Source organism: Sinohyriopsis cumingii, chromosome 4, assembly GCF_028554795.1.
Source record: "Sinohyriopsis cumingii isolate HCF-2022 chromosome 4, ASM2855479v2, whole genome shotgun sequence".
NCBI classification, from domain to species: Eukaryota; Metazoa; Mollusca; class Bivalvia; order Unionida; family Unionidae; genus Sinohyriopsis; species Sinohyriopsis cumingii.
In genome coordinates, this window is record NC_142964.1 from 119136525 (window position 1) to 119159285 (window position 22761).

The following is a 22761-nucleotide window of genomic DNA, read 5'->3' on the forward strand; positions in this document are numbered from 1 at the left end:
GGAGAATTGCATAATTGAGACATTATTTCAATGGAATAATGTTTTCTGCTGGCTTCCAACCGTTTTAACGATTATTAATTCCCTTTTTATTTTATAAGTATACACTTTAACGTTGTCGTGGTGGAATTGTTTTAGTTTAGTTACTTTATGGAAAGACTGACCAAGCTGATCCGTGTGTGGAAACAAGAACTCCACATCCTAGTTGATATTGTGAAATCTGATTTAAATGTTGATGTTTGTATACTAATATGAATATAAACAAGATTTAGCAGAAGACAAAAAAAAGAATATCAGAAAACTATCTGTGATAATGTGGAAATGTTTGTGGACTGTAGAGTCAATATAACTAAGTGTGAATGTAATGTAAATTGGGTTATGCAATGAAAGTCTAAAGAAAGAAAGCTAAATCTGAAATTATTTATAAAATGGAGCCCAGATAATTCAACAAATAAGTTTATTAAATAGTTAACAACTTACAAGTTGTAGAATAATTAACTGCATTGAAATAATTATTTAATTTGGGAAAGACAGTTAGACGGTAAGGTAGACGGACAGTGAAAAACTAAACCAAACAAAGCATGCTTGTTATTGTTATGATTTAAACCAATCAAAAAGAGGAAATAATATGGTCACTCACTCTGATAGTTCAGAAAATACAGATATTTGGTTAGTTTAAAGTCAAGCGGTAAAGTTAGAAAGCTGATATCTCTAAATGTTGTTATATTTCGAAATTCCAATTAAATTACCTATTTTTGTCAAATAACTGAATGTACCAATCCATACTTGTACTCTAATGTCTGAACAGTTTGCCTCATCCGGAGTCGTGTTTATTGACGACTGATGGGTTTGACTATATCTATAAATTAGCTCTGGTTAAACGTCCACGCAATTTCCTCTTTTTTGGTAAGTTTACTACTTCCATATTCTAGTCCCTAGAGTTCTACCAAACGTATTTGTCTTCGACTTTAGCAGACACTGCAACAAATCAGGAAAGATGTTACAATTACGGCTTATGCTAAACTAGTGTCCAAATTCGGAAACTATGTGGACTTTGGCGGAGACACAAAATGTAAAATAGTGTGGATTACACTACCTCATATTAAACTTCCGAAAACGTCACAGACTTTAGCGTAGATTAAAACAAATATGGGGGAAAATGTTCTGATTTAAACATTTACCCCGAACTCTGTCATCGATGTCGATCTGCTCCTCCGTTCCATTAATTGTTACTCAGTCTGGAAATAGTTTTCGAAAATTTAGTTCCTCTGTGACTTTTCATTTGGTGAATAGAATATTTTGTCCGATATCTCCTTTTATACTGATATTCGCACCGACAAAATACTATCTAGTGAACAGAGGATACTGGGATGAGCAGATTATATGTGAACGTGATAGGTTTCCCTCCTTCATCGTTAGCACTAATTGCAGAACCACTTTAAAGGAAATGGATCTCAACAGCGAAGACAATGATCAGCTCGGTCTTCCGTCCTGTGGACACCACCTTGAAACATATTTTCTCCCAAATACTGAATGTTCTTAAAAACACTGTTAGGAAAAGAGATCGTCCAAAATTGGCTTGTCAACAAACAGAGCCTCAAACATGCGTTACCGAAGGCTTAAAAAATGTGTTGATCGAGACAGGAAATGACCTTGCTGATCCATATATTACACCACAAATCCTCTAGAGAATAATTGAAGATACCTTTCATATATGTTAAGAGAAATGATATTGGCTTCCAGAATAACCACAACGTCTATTAAAAGGAACGTCTCATCCTGAGAAAGGTGAACAGAAGTCCCTACACAAAAATCAAATATTAATGTTTTATTCACGAGGCAATGTCAGCGAGAAAAGGGTTGGCAGTAAAATAGAGATTGAAGAAGAAGAAGAAGAAGAAGAACTGGTATCCTCTACGAATTCCAAAGCTTTATACTCATACGAAAAGTGAAAAAAATCAACCATTCAGAATGTTTCTTAGTCTTAACAGGATGGAAGGTTTAACCATGACACATAATTAAAAACGTTTGTAAGAAAAACAGTACCGCTACAAAATAAATAAAAAAATAACTAAAAAATATAATAGAATACTAGAGAGAGTCAGGTGCATAATATAATATTTCAAATTAAAGCATAAAACAATTACTTGTGGGCATTGATATTATTTCTTTGCAAAATAGTCATGATTCAGTTTCAGTGTCTCATTTCCTAGTCTCGAGTACCCGCCCTTCACCTTCAACATTTATCTTAGTGTGAAAATCGGTTTGAAATCTTTTAATTGGTAATAATTGTTAGAGTTTGACGACTTACTGTGATCTGGTCCATTGATCACCACATCCAATAGCAAATACAATGATCCATTTCTATCCAAAATCGACATTTTTGTCAATTTCAGTGCGATTCAATGCTTTCAGAGAGGTGTTAGAGCGTGGAAGTTAAAATATTGTCATATTCCATCTAACCTTCACTTTTGACATTTCATAAACCTACTAAGAACATGTAAGTACTGCTAAAAGTCCTTATCGTAAAACTTATATATATATATATATATATATATATATATATATATATATATATATATATATATATATATATATATATATATATATATATATATATATATATATTTGGTGTATTTGTGTCTTAATATGATTGCATCACACAAGTTACAGAAGTCGTATAATATGCTCAGGCCTCATCTGAGCTAATGAAAACATCGTCGTCATAATCTGTTCCCGTGGCAGGTAGTCCTGAAGTTCTGAAACTGTCTCCTTTGCCACCACAGCCTTCTGAACCTGTTCCAAATCAAAATCGTATGACAACATTAACTTAATGGCTTTTGCGTTTTGCAAATATGACATTTTTATCATCTTGGATCAGCAGAAATATTTTTAACAATCATTTTGAAAGTGATTCACTAAATGTGATTATATATATATATATATATATATATATATATATATATATATATATATATATATATATATATATATATATATATATATATATATATATATATATATGTGTGTGTGTGTGTGTGTGTCTGTGTGTGTGTGTGTTTATTCATGTATGTATATTTCACCAACTTATTTCTGCATTTATATGTCTGCATGTTTTCAGATAGTGATCTATGTAGTGAATATATACTTCGAGTTTAAAGCTTTTCGTGCAGTACATCTAGTACTCACTTAATTCAGGATCAATAAATATATTTTTATTTCGAACCCTTAAAGTTCTTTGAAAGTAATTGTATTGTCTTAAATTTGCAATTTTACTGACCTTCTTTATTTAGATTTAAGCGGTATTGCAAATTCTCTACACTAACCCAATCACGAAATGTATCTTGTGCATCCGCATCATCACTGGCATTTTCATGGTCAAAGTAATCCTCACAGATAGATCTAGCTTTCGTACACACTTCTGTGTCAGCTGTTTTAACCCGAAATCTTTGGTCACGGCTTTGCACAGACTGCTTGCCTTTGATTTCCAGCACTTTGCAGACTTTCTGCCAGTCCTACAAAATACATTTAACAAACAAGTTATCTTTATGTATCTTATTTTAAGGGCTCAGGGTCTAAAAATTATATTTTTTCAAGAAATTCCTTTAATATAATCAAAGAAGATGAAGGATTTGTACGATATAAACAATTAAATATTTGCGGGGCTGACAAAATTTCATTATATAAATTTATTATTTTTAAAAATCAAAGTTTAGTGTTTTATTCGATATAAACTTGACTTTGTTAATAACAGTTGAACAACATATCACTGATAATATATTACCAACGTTTGGCTTTTATCAATAAATTAATTTTAATTTTAGGCAATTCAAGAGTTTGCCAATATGAAGAAATGTTTCAGACCTATATTTCTTACATCAATTTCAACATAATCGCTATACATATATGCTCCGGAAATATTTCTGAGTGTTTGACACCTGGTGGTACAGTAAACGTTTGGGCATTTGCATTTGCGATGATTCAAAGCTGACCTTGATTTGGCATTCGTACGCCATGATGCTCTCCACGGTCAATTTCTATCTGGTGTTTGACAAGGTTATATTTCACTGTATACGACAGTCTGGTACCTCCACTCTGACGCTGATATTTGTGGACAAGTGGAACAAAATTATCATCAATCTTAGCTTCTGCTGCCAAGTGGTCGAACACCCCGTCGGTAAATTACTTATCATCGCAGTCAGGATCCATCACGTAATGATCAATCTAATCTTAAACGGAAACGCCTGAAACTTAATTTAATTTTTAGATATCAACGATATTGATGCCATACATATGACAGATTTCGGAGTACCGGTGTCGGGTTTGTCACGTATTACTAATACTCGCTCACCTGGCTTATTATTAATCAATGTTGTTACTTGACAGCAATATAATAACCATATTTAATAAATAAATATGATTCAGGTTTATCAAAACCTTATACGCTATCAAAAATAATTCGAACGTTTGGTATCATAGTACCAGTTTTTTCTTCTTCTTTGCTGGTCAGCAGTTTGTGCTGTAATTGAACATATTACACGTGGTGTGGTGACACATTTTTGATCTGTTCATCCGGGTATTGTTCTGTTGTTGCATCAATATACTCTTAAATATAAATAACTGACACGCCGCTGTCTCTAACTCCTCCATTTTCAATGATTTCAGCCAGGTTGTTTGCGACAACGCCTTTCAATTTGACAATAATATCTTGAATGTAAACATTAAAAGTTTGACAAGGACCAGTTTGATCTTGGAAAAAAACAAGCTCACTTGGGTCGACTGCAGCAACAACATGACTAGCAAACTCAGTCATATCCGGTATGGTGGCGAACCTGCTCAAATCCACATAAGCTTCACGCCGGGCGGTGTAACATCCGTAAATATAAATATACATTTATATAATATTAAACGTATTTTAATGTGAAATCAATATGCGCTTGCAAGGTTGGTGTGAGGAAACACGTCAAATAATAAGATGACCACATATGGGGCCAGTCAACTGAGCCTGCAACAGCATAGTGGAAGAAAACAGGGGTTATAGTCCCCGTAGGGAGTTATCACTTCGTTAAATAATTAACAACTTCAACTGGTGGTGCAAGTCCATCGACTCAAAATATCAACCAATGTCGAGGTGTCACCACGCATGCAGCCCAACGAGTGCCACATCCTGTTGTCAAATCCATCCTGAAAAATACCGGTTTCACGTTCCACAGCGGACTTTGAACAACAAACATTTGCACCGCTGATTAACCAACAAAGGAAAATGCCTAACGAGTTGATGATATTAGAAAGGCACTAAGTGCAATCGCACAAGTGGAAATGCTGAAGGGAAAAAAAAAGAAGAACCGGGTCCAGTTCGTAAATAAGCTAAACGTACCAAGGATATCAAAACAACAAGAACAACTGCACGAGACTATTACACGCTTGCCAGCGGCGGCGTCTGAAGTCAAAGAAGACATTGATGAAATTGGAGACGACATTGGTGTACTTGCAAAAGGCACCCGTGTGCTTAATAAAGATGTGAGAGAGCCAGTTGCTAGAATACTAGATGTGCCACCCGAATGCAAGCCACAGTTGCCAACACAGCCTCGGTACTTTAACGAAACAGCTCACCAGGCGGTTTTCGCAAATGATATACGTGTTGCTCTTCACAGATCCAGCAGCTGGAAAGAATACATGGTAACAATGCCATCAAAGGCACAAGGTAAAAACATGGATAAGGTAATGGCCTCAAATGGTATTCAGGGAGTTTACTGGAAAGAAATAATGTACCGGTGATTAATGGGCGTATTTTGTTGAAACGTTTAATGAATTTATAAGTGAAGAACTGAAGAAGGTGAAACTTGATTGGAAGAATTTATGGAACTGCACGCACTTCAACAAGAATTGCCAAAACAACAACAACTTAGAGGCCCAGACCCCGAAATTGAATATGCTACCGATAAAGAAATAACACAACGTGAAAATGAGGAAAAAAGTATATATACTACTATTCCTTGGATATATCTGTAAACTTAAGGAGTTACAATTGGCTAATTCAAGCAACACAATGTTTTGCAGGTGATTAATAAAGTCGTGAGAAAGTGTATTACAAGTCATTAATGTGCTAAATTTAAAATTACACAATTATATTCATTCCACATTTTATACTCCTGTTGTTAACAAATAAATAACAATAAAATTTCACGATGATGGTAATCAAATTAGACATTGGGTTAGTTCATTTGTGCCGATTTTTTACTGGAGGTGAGTGAGAAAATCAATGGTAATATTTCTATCAACACCAATGGAAATATAGTTTGAAAATAGTGCTTGCCTTGATGAAACCTTCCCATTTTCCTATCATAAGTAAGGTAGCCATCATGATGCCATGGAGCTTTTTGGATGGAACTTTGACTTTTGCTATGTCTTGAATTTTCTTTGGATCCATTTGCACGACTCTTTGTTTTGCGTCACGCATTGCTCTCATCGTCTCTTTCACTTTCTGTAAAGAACGTACGACAAATCGTAGCATATTAAAATTTGTTGAGAATGCAAGTTCAGTATTTATTTTTAACCTAACAGTATTAATATTTGTCCAATATATCTTTACAGACAATGATAATAAATGATTTTGCTGACCAAATTATATTGGAAGCAAAGATACAAACATGCAAATATTTTTTATATAAAAACGAGATTTAAAAGGTATACTTTGACAAGGTTGGAAGAAATTTAAACAGTAGTAGAACAAGACTTTGCGTGTAGAAATATGGAATTCTTTGATTAACCTATTCAGAAAAGGGAGGCAGAGTGACATGGTGAAAAGTATTGGTATCATAGGTTTCTATTGTGTGGTTGTTTATTTAAAAGAAAAATAAACTTTTCCCTACAAACTGTATGAAAGAATAAAGGTGTTTAGTCTAAAAAAAATTCTTCACTTTAATCTTTTAGTGCAAGCCTATGATATACTACATCTGTATCTGATCAGGATAGATGCAAACCTATTGTCTTTACTTTTTCGAAACAAACTTAGATAATCGTCCAAATTTTTAAAAAAAAACTATTGTGGACATACAGACCGTCAAAACCTATTAATAATTAAAATTTTATATTTATTAGTTAACTTGTAAGGCAAATGATCAGTATTGCGAAAATGTTAACCACGAAGCACATATAGACACGGCTGTGCCTAGTGATTGAACAATCTTGATTATCGTTTTTCATATTTCTTATGAGGTGTAGATTATTATAAGATTGTTGCTTCAAAATTAACATCTGGTACCTGTTGTGCAGTGTCCTCTTTTTCGTTGGGTAGTAGATAGTTGCAAACATTGTCGTAGGCATCAGAGGCAAGATGATCTTCGTCACTGGTGTTGATTTGTAAGGCATATTCACCACTTTGGGTACCAATACTTTTATCTTTATCTGCTTCCCATTTGCCCAAGGTTTTTGGTCGATGCATTTTTGTAGCTCTTCGCTCGAGATTTCATTGTGGAAGAGCCTGGTCTGCACATTGACAGGCTTCAGAATTTTAAATGTAATAGTTGTACTTTCTTTTTTTCTGAAATTCACCACAGCTTGCGTGTGTGATTCAGCTTTGAGTCCCCCCTCCTTCGTGGTAGAGTTTGGTCCAAATCCAATCAAAGGATTAATTGGAAGTGGTCGGCAATTTTTCATTGGTTCGTTGCATGTCATTCTGAATTCGCAAATCATATCGAGGGTTTCTCGTGATATGCCTCCGCAAACCTGCAGCTTATATACCCCAGCTGCAGGAAAACGAACCTCAAACCAAAAGGTTCCGGATTCTGTCTTATAGAGTACATATCGGTCAAGCTTTGGATCATTTGACAATTCTTTTCCAGATTCTCTTACATTATAGAAAAGCCTGTACCCGAAGAGAATCCCTGGTTTTTCTTCCAACTTTATCTCACATTTTCCATTCACGCTCTTCAGTCTTCCGCAGAAGTTTCCTAGTATGTTCATGCCTTGTTCAAAATATTGACCATGGCATAGCGGAACATCAGCGAATTTCTCAAAGGACCATGGTTCCTTAATAAGTTGCCACTCTTGTTCCTCGGTAAAGCACTCAAAAATTAGCCTATCTGGGTCTGTCAGAAAATAGTCATCGTTCAAATGAGTGACATGTACTCCTGCAAAGCTTTTTTCCAGTTGAAAAACTGCTTCTCCTGCAAAATACATTATAAAATTATATGATGTAGTAACTTAAAATGATTTGAAGTAGTAGATGCAATTTTTATGTGTTTTGACGGCTTATAACATTAGGTGATTGGTTATTATAGAGAATGATAATGCTGGTTTTTAACGTAGGTATAACAACTTTAGTCATATCACTACGATGTCTGCAGTGTGACAGTTTATAGTGATGTCTAGCACTGGGGCATCATGCCGTAGACATGTACCATATGTCCCACCTAGTCACATCATCCTGATAAATGGCCGACCAGTCTTAACACTAACCCCACATTACTGAGTGGCAAGCGAGACAGCTGTTGGTATCATTTTTATGGTATGACTCGGCCAGGGTTCGAACTAGCAACCTCCCGCATCCCAGGCGGTCGCTCTAACCACTTAGGACACCGGAGCGGTAGAATAATATTTTGAGCATATTTCGTAAACCCTTGTTGAAACCGTTCTGCATTATGTTTAAAGCAAGTAAAAAATTATATTCGTGCTATTTGTTTCTCCAATTATATTGGAGAAAAGTTACATTTTTTCAATTTAAATTTCTGTCAAACCTTCAATCTGAATAGATATTTCTGAATTAATATATTTTTAATTTGTTGTGGCAATAGTGGGAGACTGTCATTGTTCGCAGCTGTTTTATTAGGCTATGTTGTGAGCGTTTCTTTCTTTTATAAGTTACTGTATATACCTATAAGCATGCATTATATCTTTTTCTCAAATCTACTATGATATATTAACATGTAGACAATGGTTAACTTCTGAGAGCTCTGGGAAATGTGTTTTTTACCGTCGCGTTCCACTTCCATCCAATTTCCTTGGGTAAACCCTGCCACCGCTGAAAACGCCCACCTTGGAACTATCAAGCGCCATCCTTTGGCAACATAAACGGCCACCCACTCTCCCTGGAAACGTTTGATTTCGTCATCCGGCATACCTACTTGATAATGCATTGCTTTCACTACACCACTTATTGCAACACAAGGCAGACTAGCTTCCCTGAAAATAGAGGCAAGATCAATTTACATCAGAAAGGGGGAAAAAGCAGTGCGACACTGATGAATTGATAATAAATGTGGCCAAGTTAGTCGCTCTTAGCTTATTTTTTGTATATTTTTGATGACTCCTTAAAAGTGTAAAAAAATAGTTTATCAGGATTGTTTTTAAACAAAGTGTGATTTATTAATTTAACATATAATGCTTCAATACTGCAAGTTGTCATTCAGACTCTATTACGATGTATGTCTTTAGCCGACTAGCCATTATCTCCGTTGTTACCTTTATAAATATTCAAAAGAAAAACTTTTATCAAAATCTGCAATATGAGTATCCATGGCAACAAACACAATATCCCCAAGTAGACCTAAAATCCTCATCTTTCTGACATGTGTTTAATACTCATAATGCAAGAGAATTTGGCCATACAGTCTGGATCAATAAGATATTTTTTTGGAGAAATTTCTTATAACGCATTAGACTGTATATGCTCTCTGAGCAAATTATTTAAGTTGTTTCTATTTTTGGTATCCTTATCAGTTTTATTTGCCTATTGTTGAAAGGATTCAATGTCAAATGTTAAATATTTTTGAACAAGAAATCAGTTAAAGATTTTTCTCTTTCAAGTAAAGGCTGACATACTTAAGGAAGAAGCAGCATTATTTGCATCACCGTGTAAGGCGTTGATACCAAATTCGTTCTGTGAAATTTAGTCAAATTAAGCCACCATTATTGATTGCGGTTCAGCATCATTTGCACGAATAAATGCCCTATGTACTAGAATACTTTTGCCAAATTTGGTCAAATTCTGCTGAGTGATATAGCCGATACATTTTTACATTTTGTTTTAGGAATAGTAGCCATATTTGATGGTGGATCGGTATTATTTCTTCCCTTCTTGGTTAGGATTCTTGATATCAAATTGATTCAGTTGAAGCGACTTTAAGAAGTTGTTTAAAGTTTTTAAATTTTTAGGTAAGGCGGCCATATTGATGGTAGATCAGCATCATTTATACAACTTTGAAAGCCCTCTATGCCAAGTTGCTTTCTCTCAGATTTTGTTAACTTCTTCGAAGCGGGTTTTGAGAGTTTGTTTAATGGTTATTATAGTTTTATGAACGGTGGCCATATTTGATAGCAATTTGGCATTTGCTTGTGCAAAGATGAAAGGCCTTTATTCCAAAATGCTGACTAGCAAGTTTGGTTGTAAATGGTTCATTAGTGTTTAAGAAGAAGTTCAATATATTTGTTGTTGAAGGAAGCACCACGGATGAAATGTGAAAGACGCAGGGCTATACTGTAGACTCTCTTACAGCCAGGTGAGCTCAAACTTCTTCACATCGATTTCGTACCTGCAGAGACGAATGAAAAAGTCATTGTATGACAAAAGTCCCATTCTTTGAAGCTGCCAGCAGCCTATTGGACTATCTTCGGAAGCTTCCCAATATACCGTTGCGAGATGTTGGTGAGATCCCATCCAAATAAACAAGGCTCGCACTTTTTCAACATCATTGACCAATCCAGTTGTTAAGTACTTCACCAATTTGGGAAATGTTTCGGTGGCTTCCAACGGGGCCTGATTTCATACAAAAAATATTGCATAATCTTAAGAATCATTTTTGAATTATATTAGTAATATTACGAAGAGATTACTTTGAATCCATTGATAAAATAAATAGATTTTTCTGACGGTCCTATAGATCAATTGTGTACAAAACGAGACAGGTAAAGAGACAGATAGACAGAGAGGAGAGAGAGGCAGAGACTCAGATAATAGAAAACAAAAGGAAAGATGGATACTTGAAACCATACGTTCTTGGTTATGTTGTTTGTTATTACTTTATATGGAGTTGTATCTGCTAGTATGGTAATAGGCTAGGCGAGGAACTATGCTAGGGCTAGATTTTATTCATTTTACTCCTGCCGAATCTCATATTTGCGTTCAGTTTGATTAAAGTGGGGTCAGTGTATGTATGTAGGTAGGTAGGAAGGTAGGAAGATAGGTATGTATGTATGTATGTATGTATGAATGCATGCAGTTTAACAGTAATTCAGTACAAGCCGGCTATATAGTCCTAAGTAAGATTGTTCAACTTAGCAAAATAATACAAGTTACAGGTAAAAAGGTTAAAATCATAAAAACACAAGGTAAAATACTTGTATTTGAACCTGGCTCGTTCAAAACGTCTAAGACCGTAAATAGAAGACGCATTCCAAGTGAGAAAATGTTGTCCCCATTAGTTATCGCTTTCGATAGAGTTCGTAGGGCATAATGTGGGAGTGGGCAGGTTGGATGCAGGTCAGACCTTGTCGTGGTACCAAAAAAGACTTACAAGAGAATTAAAGTATTGACAGTAGAAGTTTCATAGTACAAACCAGAATGAACACAGCTCTGAATCTAGTGTTTCATCGGAACAAAACATTTACTTTGTTAACTATCTGAATAGTCAAAATAGTCAACATGGAATAAAATGGTCTGTATGAAGGTCATTTTCACTGACACATTCAGGTTTAGCGACGTTAACCGCCTTCAAAAAAAGTCACTTGAAGATGCAAATTATTTTCAGCTGCGTGTCTGACCAAATGTTTCGTATTTTGCCTGCAAGATTCCGCCTCTTGCTGATGGAAATATCCTGCGAATTTTATATTCCAATATAAATTGATTGCTACGGTTGAAGTTGAATCTTTGAATTGCTTCGAAACTGAAAAGGGTACTTTGCAAAGTCAAACAAAACTCGGACGTAGAATTCAGCTTAATAAAAGGTAACATATTTAAAAAGCCAAAACTGAACGAATATGAATGATCAACAAGTATCTACAACGTTGAGAACTATGCAAACCACAACATCACCAAATGAAAGCAATTATAGATATTTGACTTTGTCCACTCCATATACAGTTCAAACGGCACAAGCAATAATTTTTTAGGTGGTGAAACTGTCATTGATACCTTGTTCATTTGGAGAAGAAAAAAAAGACAGAGCAAAGTCTGAGCACAGCAAGTCCTTAGTAACTATGCAAATCAACAAAACTAAAGAAGAACGTGTTAAAGACATTGCATATAATCCGCTCCCAAAAGTGTTTTGTCTTTTCAGGTAAAGAATAGTAAATATCAACAGGAAAAGGCGAGTGACACACAAAGTATTATCAACTCCGTCTACCATGAAGTAGTTAAACATGTTCTCACAGTTGGATACATCATACTGGGTCCACGATCAAAAATGAGTATTGAAAAATTGGAAAACTAGTCATTCCATTTTCAGCTTTTGACAATTCACTGGCGACCAACTAATAGTGCAGAAGCATTTAACGGACAAACTGTTTTCACTATAGAGACATAAGTAAAATCAAACTAAAGCAATTGTTGATAAAGGAACAATCAAATATATTTTACGAAAATGCTGTAACATATTTATGGCTCATAAATAGCAGAGATTTTGAGTACAAGCACTTGTCTGAATAAAACCTCATCACCAGTCAATGTATCTTGCAATATTAAATTATACGCATACTGTTCCTTGCATATATTTTTGAAACAAATTATTGATATTTACAATTCGTTCACCATCGTTAAGACGGTGTAAAACTAATCTTTCCAGAATCTTTAACCAGTTTATATATATATATATATATATATATATATATATATATATATATATATATATATATATATATATATATATATATATATATATATATATATATATATAAACTGGTTGAAGATACTGGAAAGATTAGTTTTACACCGTCTTAAAGGTTATACAACATAATGCGGCGGGAAGTTATGATTCCCAAACTACCGACGCAGGTTCTGTCTCCTCTAACGTATTTGAGCACAAGGTCTTCGGACGTTTCAGTTTCCACCAACACGATCTGGAACTCACTTGTGGTGATGTTGCATGTCTTCGATAGATACCGAGTTTAGTTTGGTAAATGTGCTGAGGCCGCTTGGAGAGGGTAAGAGAATTTCCGAATAGACAAGTTGCAATCGTAACGAATTCATTTGACCAATGCTGCCCAAGCACAGTTGCTACCGATATAGTTATTGCTATTCGTGTAGCTATGATAATTGCCGTAGTAGCAATTACAGCAACTCCAAGACCAACGTGGTTGAGACGGCGAGGCCATATATTGCATCTACAACAAAACACGCGTGTTTACCCTTCGCGGGCACAAAGATCTTTTCGCTGATTTCATCTCACAGCTCTTCTTCCGTTTAGATTACTTTATGTGTCGGTTGCATGTGGGTCTATGGCAATTATCCTACTAATAATGTCACCGCGAAGTACAATTGCTAGACAGGCAACAAGCACACACACTTCCAACAAAGTACTTCCGTTCGATGGTACAATTTTTATGCAATTGTAGAATTTTTTTCTTGAGAGTATTTATCTTTTTCGTCGATTATTTGTACGCTATTAGATTTACCTGGAATTTCAGTAAGTATGCTCCTGGTTGGTGTCGCCAACAATCGTTCTTGTTTTTGTCTAAGAAGTTTTATGCAGACAATAGCATCTTTGGTAAGTATAAAGCTGGAGTTGGGGTTTGGCTAGTCAAGTCAATGTTTATTTGATGTCACTGATTGATAATTTGAAAGCGGTGGATTTGTCGGTGAATTCCGACGGCGTAGTCAGTGACGGGATGTATAGCGTACTAATGCGACGAATCTTAGCTGACCTCGTGTTGGTATTGGTAAATCAGAGAAAGGTCATTTATATCTTGGACTCGCGTAGATTGTATTTTAGCGCATATAAAAGTCTGTTAACGCTGTTGTTACGCACATGTTCATCAGTAAGCGGTACAAAATCATCATCGATGTTGCGACGCCCTTCCAGCTGATTCAGTACCTCGCCACCATTACATTCCGCAACACCATCGTCGTGTGGCTGTTCAGAATCAATCACGTATATGTAATGACAGATGTTAAATATAAACCCGAAAGACAGTTAGGTACCCATTTGGAAAGACGGGGAATCATTCAAACTGATTTTTTTTCTCGGGCAAACAATGATAATGATACCGTACATACGAGACTTCTTGATCATACCCTATTTTAATGTTATCATTCTGTCCAATATGCCTCTAGATCTTAGATAAACAAGTGCGATCCATTTTTGCAGCTTAGGTCTATCAAAACCTTTCAACGCCAAACATGCTGTGAGAGTTTTTCTCTCCTTTGCTGGTTAATTTTCCTTTGATGTTTACTTGCAAGGTAGTGTAACCGACACAACAGTAAAGGTCATATCTGACTTTCATTTTCGTGTGTAATTCAAACTGTTACCAACGTCACCTCAATCAATAAAGAAAACTATCCGTTTCCGCGAGAGTAATTTGAACGTAGATTATATCGATCAATTGCTTGGCTCGCTATATATATATATATATATATATATATATATATATATATATATATATATATATATATATATATATATATATCAGTCATACATACAATTTTATCTTTATAACTAGTATCTCCATATACAACATATCAATTCTATAATCAAAATGTTATTCAATTTAATATAATGATTTATTTGTAAAGACATTCGGATACAAAAACTATAATCGATGAATCCAGTAACTTTGTTTAATCAGTCTGTTTATGTCTCCATTTACAACACTGAAGAAAAATCACGTAATGAGTCATTATTTGTAAAGACAAATGTATTAAAATATTAAAAGACAACTTCTGAGCCAAACAATATTTGGATGAAAGTGATTATTATCCATTCACTTAGAAACTTGAAGTGTTTGTCAAACAATAGGTAATTATTTATATTACGCTTCTTTCAAAATATTTTGTTTATGAAGAAGCATACATTAAATCCAAAATTAGTTGTGCAATTTATCTGTCTGGTGTGCTGTAGTTTATAGTGATGTCTAGCACTCGGGCATCATGCTGCAGACATGTAGCATTATGTCCCACCCAGTAACATTATTCTGACACCAGGCCGACCAGCCCTAAAACTATCTTCTTAATGCTGAGTGGCAAGTGAGGCAGCTGTTGGTACCATATTTTATAAGGCTTTGGTATGACTTGGCCAGGGTTAATAATAATAATAATAATAATAATAATAAAAATAATAATAATAATAATAATAATAATAATAATAATAATGATAATGCGGACTTAATACAGTGCCTAATCTTTAGACGCTCTAAGCGCTTTTCAATATTAGATAACACATAAAAGATATACGGCGACAAGATATTACAAACACAAGCAAGTGATTGTTTTGTACGTTTAATATCGTTACAGAAAAAAACAGATAACATTGATGTGATAATAAGAACAGCTTAGACCTCAATAATATCCGTATAAAAATTGTATGCAGCTGCTAGAACACGTTTGAGCAAATCAGAGTTTGTAATTAAATACGTAAAATAGTGGACGATAATAGTTTGATAGCTATTAAAACATGGAGTGAACAAATTGACAAAAAATTAATCAATATTGAACAGTGTCGCACTGACAGTGTTAACAAAACCTCATATCGACAAAGACAGATTCGTGAGAAGAGAACAATTACATGTATGGATTTTACTCAATGGAAAGAAGAAAACAAATCATTGATCGATGCTGGACAAGAAGAACACAAAACTATGTTGCGTTACAGGGAGATGGTACTGATTAATACCAAAGACCAGAAGAACACAAAAACTGTCCTGTTGTTGTGTTACAGTGAGATGATGCTGGTTATTGTTAAAGACCAGAAGAACACAAAAGTGTCCTGTTGTTGTGTTACAGTGAGATGATGCTGGTTATTGTTAAAGACCAGAAGAACACAAAACTGTCCTGTTGTTGTGTTACAGTGAAATGATGCTGGTTGTTGTTAAAGACCAGAAGAACACAAAAGTGTCCTGTTGTTGTGTTACAGTGAGATGATGCTGGTTATTGTTAAAGACCAGAAGAACACAAAATGTCCTGTTGTTGTGTTACAGTGAGAAGGCACGGATCAATACTAAAGATCGTTATCAGCTAATGAAATGAATTTGGTGACAAAGATTAACCGACCGGCTGGACTTGTTCACTTACGTAAGGATAGAATAGTCAGACAGACGGCGGTAGTCCAAGTATAGATTCCATCAATAATCAAAATAATTTCTATCTTAGGTTCACACGTTGAAATAAAATACCCATCTGTTACACGGTCTGTTTCTATTGTTAAAGATAGGCTGAAAATTAATGGAGCAATTAACTTCAGAACGAAAAGGTTATGCCAGCAAAGAAAACACAGTCTTAATTTCAGGACTTCTGAAGTGAAATTGGACAATGGTGTAGGAGGTGACAGTATAGTTTTGTTGGATAACATGGGAATTTAAAGAAATTCAAAGACTCGTGGGAACAATACGGGTTAAACCCTGCAACTAATGAAGATACATTATTTATTGTTGGTGTTCCACAACGCTGACATGCTATTTGTAGTTGTAGAGGACAAGGCAAAGAAAATAAAAAAGGAAAGAGAAACTTATGTCGAGAACAAGGAGTATCATGTGGACGGTCCTACTATAGGATCTGCTAATGCAATGCAGAGCTTGAATGTTAAGATGACACATTGCGGTTTAAAAAGTAAAACCAATCTTCAGCATTAATTAAGCAAGTACTAATAGTGGAAAAAGTTAAAACAGTTAACGTTTCAAGTAGCGGAATATATCTAAAGCCTATAATTCAGACAAATCGATGTTCTTTCGAAGAAGGACCTCAACTACGTTGACGATCTTCCTTCCCAAGATTCACATTTGTTATGACCATCGCGAATTATGCTGGGGGTTTCTGTTTACGCCAAAACTAGCATAACAGCATGTTCAAGAAGAAAATAAGTAATCTTTCCGGCACTCTTCGGCATCCAGCTTATTACACACCAATAATTCCACGCAACGCAATGCTGCTTATTTATATTAAGCCAATTTTAATTTTCTCAAGGAACGAATCATTTTTGCCACCGAACGGAGCGCTACTCAAGAAACTATTAACCGTTTCTATGCAGTTTGGTATAGAAAGAGCAACAGTTGACAGAGTCATGCCTATTGCATTGGCTGCATTTGGTACTGCAATGTTATTACGACTCTATGGTCTTAAACGTAGTAACAGAAAAGAGAGAAAACCAAAAGATTTGCAAATCTCAACAAAAAATGTATTTTACTAGAAAACACTGTGAAAATTTAAAAAGAACTTACAGTCTTGTGAATTAAATGCCAAATAGTCCTAAAAGTTCTCTCACAAGCCCAGATGAGTACAATTCCAATTGAATTCAAGTGGTATTCCAAGTAAATTATATTTTTGAATGTGCTGTTGTGCCTGCAGTCTCATATGTGCTAATGTGCCAATGGCCCGGAATGAGGCGATGTTTCAAATCTTTTGATGTATCGCAATAATATAATCCAAATTATCCATGATTTAATCACTATAATTCCAAAGCCCAAGACGTATGCATGGGCATTTTGTAATTCCAGTGAATAATAATTTAAATAAATAAATCAACCCAATTTGAAAACAGAACACAGCAATACGACTGATTCCACTTCAGATGTTAAGGTCGGAATTAGTAATTTTTAAAATAAACATCATTGATATAAAAAGCTATGACACAACAATAGAGTCTACCCCCACAGCAACAATATGTATCTCGATGGCTATAATCTGTATGGATGGAACCCGTGGATGGATTTCAGTTGATCAATCCTGCGCAAATTGATCTGCGTAAGGATGTGCACGATCACAGTCAACCTAGAATATCCATAGCACTTTCAAAAGGCCCACAGCCATTATCCGTTGGTCTCAGATACTGTGTCTGTGCTTGGGTCGTGGCTGTCCCTGTATCAGTGCTCAATCGTGAACAAGTCCGACCGCAAGTACACCGAATGCATGAATATCGTCCCAAAACCACCATCGGCCGATGATCAGCCGTGTTAGAATGTGCTCAAATATGTTCAAACAGCGTTAAGAAGCGGCAACAATACTTCCATCGATTTATGTTTCACCATCTACGACGCCCCTATCATCGTTGATTTGGATGCCAACAAAAACAATCTGTTAGTGTGCAACGATGTGATGCTCGAGAATAAAGTCAATCTCGCACACATCTTTTCACGAGACCAACACAAATGTACTACATGATCAGCGTGCCTTCAAGACATAAAAGTTGAGTGGCAAAAAATGTTTTGGGGACAGTAACAAATTACTGGTGCTCAGTGGGATTATTTTAAACAAGCGCATACTGCATTTACAGAAGGAAAAACTGAAGAAGGCGAAGCATTATGGAGATACATTTTACAAATTCTTGTACCACCACCACACGCGGTAGGACAAAGTCGTATGTCGCGAATATCTCGACCAATTCCTGAACATCAAAAAAAAAAAAGAACTTTAACAGGTACAAGCATCTGAATCTGTCCCTCAATTCCACTCTAAGGAAGAAGAAACTACGTGGAAGTTCGAACAATCTAAACTTCCAAGCCTAACCCAATCTACAAAATGAAAAGCTGAAAAAATAAGAGCTGTACTAGAACATCCTGATGAAAGATTTTCTGCACTCACACCGAAAGAAAAAGAGCTGTATCGCACACTCCAGCAAGACGTACACAAATTGAAAGCGGCAAATCAAGAAAAGAAAGGAGAGGGTCTTGGTGGACTCTCCGACCTTCACGACCTTGCGGATTGATTGAAAATTCTCGTGGGATCAGATAGTGTAGGCAACAATGCCACCGAAGTTATTAATGAAGCCACATCGATATGTCAGCAGGTGCATGCTAATCATCACCTGGAAAGAGACACGTACCGTGCGATGATGCATGAACTTGTTGAAGATATCCACGAAATACGTAACACCGATAATGACTTCTGAAACGATTGAGACGGCTCGTGTGCTACGTGAAATCTATGAATCCATGCAGCACGTGGTTGCCAATACAGTTCAGAGCATGAACTCGATAATCACCATCTCATCCTCAAAGCCGGAATTCAGTGTGACTTTTCTGCACCTGTGACAGTTGCGGACTCACGCACACTTGAAATCACCCTAGCCTCGTTACTATTGTATTTTAATTGACCCAATATCTGATCCCAACCGTTTGGTGCTCTGCCCACGAATAACACATTTGTTACGCAGAAGGTGGCGCGAACTGGCATACGATCTAACTTTCCTCGGGCGCCTACGACATAGAATCGATCTGTGAAGAAATTCGACGAAGAATTCTGCCGGTCACTGGCAAAGACTTCAAAATTCAAAATTTCCATTCGCGCTCATGAGCCCAGACTCAGATATGTCACTGTGGACACTGCAAGGTCATCTATAAGGTCAGTGTTTGGTTGGCCTGGCTACACTCCAGAAGATAAACGATTCTTGCGTTTGAGATATCATATCGCGATAGACATTTTTTGTTGTTGTTGAGTTTAATTATAGTAGCGTTCGCACAATTGTGCATGTGCCACTTTTTTCTGACTGCACCGCAGCCTGCTAATTGTTCCTGGGGAAGGGGATGGTGCCACCTCCCCCAGGCTTTTTATGGATTCAAGGAACCCTGATAGTTTGGCCTCAATCTGTGGGTCCATAAAGGTCCCTACAGTTGAATGGTTGGCTGTCATTAGTGGGAAGGAGAGCTCGGGAACGGTCCTGCTTGCTTTACATCGCTGGTTTCTTGTTGCATTTGCCTGTTTGTTTGTTTTTTTTTTTGTTTGTTTTTTTTTCGAGATTTTTTTTTCTTCTTCAAAATGTTCTAAAAGTAGGGGGGATGTTCTATGCCGTTTATAGAGGTTCTTAGTAGATATCATGTATGAAGAGAGATTTTCAAGGTTATTATGGTATTACTAGTCAAGGTGTTTAAGGTGTGTTACCTACGTTATGTTATTTATAAGTTTTTAGATATTACCTCTTTAAGTTATTTATTAATTGATGTTTTTAGAGATTGAATGTTATTTGTACTTTATTTAGCAAGAGACCGGAGTCCTAGCCGATTACACGGTTCGTTAAGGACATCTAGGACAGGAATCCTAGCTGATTACTCGGTTCGTTAAGGACATCTAGGACATCAGATTTTGCGGTTTCCTTAGTTTTTTATAGGTGCTTCGTAAGTGAATTATTTATTAATACTTTTATAAAATTGAATGATATGTTATGGTTTTTTATGTGGTGGCTTCTAAATTTATTTAGCTAGTTACTGGGTCTATTGGTTTTGTGGGGATAGTAATTATATTTTGTTCCTAAGTCCTGCTGAGTCTATGAATTGATTTATATTTTTATATGCTGATTGTTTATTTTTATTAGAGTCCATAAGTAACTCTGAGTATGTGTGTGGTGATCCAATCTCTTTTGGTTTTTGATAAATATTTTCCGAGCGGGTTGATATTTTGGGCATATATTGAATACGTGGTGTAGATCTTCGGTGGTGTGGCAGTTAAAGCAGTTAATGGTTGCTGGTTTGGGTCCTATAAACCTTCCAAAACTGCTTGCTAGTTTAGTTTTTCCAGTTATTATCCTGTTTATGGTTTTCTGTTCTAAATAGGTACCCTTAGGTAGCTGTATGTTCCTATCTACGTTTTTTGGGGTTTCATGGTGCTTTTTACCTTTTGTGGAAGAGTTCCAAAAATCTTGCCATGTTTGGTCTATATATGTTTGTGCGAAGCTCATTGCTTCTATAGAGCTATAGTTAAGCTTGATAGAGTTTTGATCTCCTAGTTTGGTTTTTGCAACTTTGTCTGCTGTTTCGTTGCCAGAGATTCCAATGTGCGACGGTATCCACATGAGCTCGACTAATTGATATGCTGTGGTGATATCGTCGATTAATTGGCATGCTATATCAATGAATTGTTCCCTAGAGTGTGTATAGGGAATCGCTTATAATGACTGCTTTAGGTATTTGGTTGTCTTTGATCCATTGTAGTGATTCAAGTATAGCCCAGAATTCAGTGGTGTAAATGGAGCAATAGTCAGGTAATCTGGATCCCGTTTGTATATTGAATTCAGGGATGACTATTGCTGTTGCTGTTCTTGGTGGGTTGTTTGTTTTTGATTCATCGGTATATATTTTAACATAGTCTGGGTATTTTTGGTTGATTTCGTTTACCAGTACAGGTTTTAGTAAGTTTTCCTGTCCTTCTTTATTGCCTAATTTGGTAGCTTCAGTGTTAATCCTTGGTGTTTTTTGTAACCATGGTGATTTGTTCTGGTCTGTATTGTTTGTTACCTGTTTTTTTAGTAGAGGTATCTTTTCTCTTAGTTCAAGGATTACTTTGCCACTTGGTGTGATAGGTATGATTTTGGGTTTGAAGACAACTTTACACTTATTTATAGCTATTTTGGTGGGATGGTTGTCTGGGTGGGTATCTAATCGAATGGAGTATCGGAGGAGCAGTTCTTGCCTACGTAATTTTAAGGGTAGTTCTCCTGTTCGTGTTTGTAGTTCTTCTAATGATGTTGAGGGGAGTGTTCCTGTGCATAATAGTAAGGCTTTTCTCTGGGTAGTGTCAAGTTATTTTAGTACAAGCTGCTTAGCCGAGTTATATGCTTGGCAACCGTAATCCAGTTTTAATCTAATTAGGCTTTTATATATCGTGAGGAGGGTTTCCTGGTTGGATCCCCAGTCAGTCCCTGTGATGTTCCTGAATAATTTGAGATCTTTGTTACAATTCTGGGTGAGTTGTTCAATGTGCTGTTTCCATGTGAGGTGGTTGTCAAAGAACATTCCTAGGAATTTTACTACTGTTACGTATTTGATTAATTGATTTTGTATATAGAAGTTTGGATAGACTAGGTTGTTATTTCGTTTCGGGGTGAATATGATTGCCACAGTTTTTTCATGAGATATTTTGAAACCCCATTTGTCCGCCCATCTCCCTATGTTGTCTAGGCTCTGCTGGATTTCTTTAACTACTGTGTTATTGGCAGGATTTCCATTCCTCCATATGCCACTATCATCTGCAAATTGTGAGAAGTTTATTTTTGTGGAGGCTACATTGAGGTCAAGGTCGTTTACCATTAGGTTAAATAGTAACGGACTTATTACACTGCCTTGCGGTGTTCCATTTTCAAGTGAAAATTCTTCCGAATGGGTGTTGCCTATTCTTGTGGTAATTTTCCGGCCTGTGAGGAAATCGCCAATCCAGTTGAACAAGCGTCCAGTTATTCCAAAGTGGTTTAATTTGGCCATTAATCCATTGGTCCATACTAGGTCGAACGCTTTTTCTAAGTCTAAAAACACCGCTATGAGGTTGCGATCGGTTTTCCTATGTGCGTTAAAAGCGAGTTTGATGTCTGTTTCCAATCTGAGAAGTTGGTCAGTTGTGGACCGTTTGTTCCGAAAGCCACATTGATTTATGGAGAGTAGGTTATTGGTTTCTAGGTGGTGTTTTAACCTATTTGCGATTATTGTCTCCATTATTTTGCAAATATTGTTTGTAAGGGAGATGGGTCGGTACGAATTTATGTTGATGGGATCTTTACCTAGCTTGGGGATTGGTATTACTATGGCCTGTTTCCATTTGGTGGGTAGTTGGCCTTATCCCATATCCTATTAAAGAGTTTGATTATGGCTATTGTTATATTGACAGGTAGTTTTTTGTAGATAATGTAACCTAACTGATCC

General features: G+C 36.0%; 1 protein-coding gene and 1 non-coding gene across 2 annotated transcripts in view; both read right to left on the minus strand.

Annotated features, from left to right (window-relative positions):
- Positions 1 to 2634: 2634 nt before the first annotated feature.
- Positions 2635 to 14433, minus strand: LOC149801987 (uncharacterized). The gene is made up of 6 exons (XM_089956877.1): positions 14383 to 14433; positions 12978 to 13080; positions 7393 to 8165; positions 6314 to 6481; positions 3324 to 3512; positions 2635 to 2793 (listed from the first exon to the last, which is right to left on the minus strand). Exons 1-6 carry the CDS (start codon positions 14431 to 14433, stop codon positions 2665 to 2667), a joined length of 1413 nt encoding a protein of 470 aa, XP_089813003.1. The 3' UTR covers positions 2635 to 2664.
- Positions 14434 to 22525: 8092 nt separating this feature from the next.
- The window catches only part of LOC149801988 (large subunit ribosomal RNA), a 3752-nt gene continuing 3516 nt past the window's right edge, over positions 22526 to 22761 (minus strand). The window contains exon 1 of the ribosomal RNA XR_016420817.1: positions 22526 to 22761. This exon is cut by the window's right edge and continues 3516 nt beyond it. This is a non-coding gene — a ribosomal RNA (large subunit ribosomal RNA).

Bases quoted from the DNA above. Each gene is read 5' to 3' on its own strand.
- LOC149801987 (XM_089956877.1), bottom strand. From the start codon at position 14,433: ATGAAAGTCAGATATGACCTTTACTGTTGTGTCGGTTACACTACCTTG. The intron at 13,081-14,382 runs GTAAACATCAAA...TATCTATCGAAG, and splicing joins TCGGTTACACTACCTTGCAA to ACATGCAACATCACCACAAG. The intron at 3,513-6,313 runs GCAAGCACTATT...TGTATTTTGTAG, and splicing joins AATGGGAAGGTTTCATCAAG to GACTGGCAGAAAGTCTGCAA.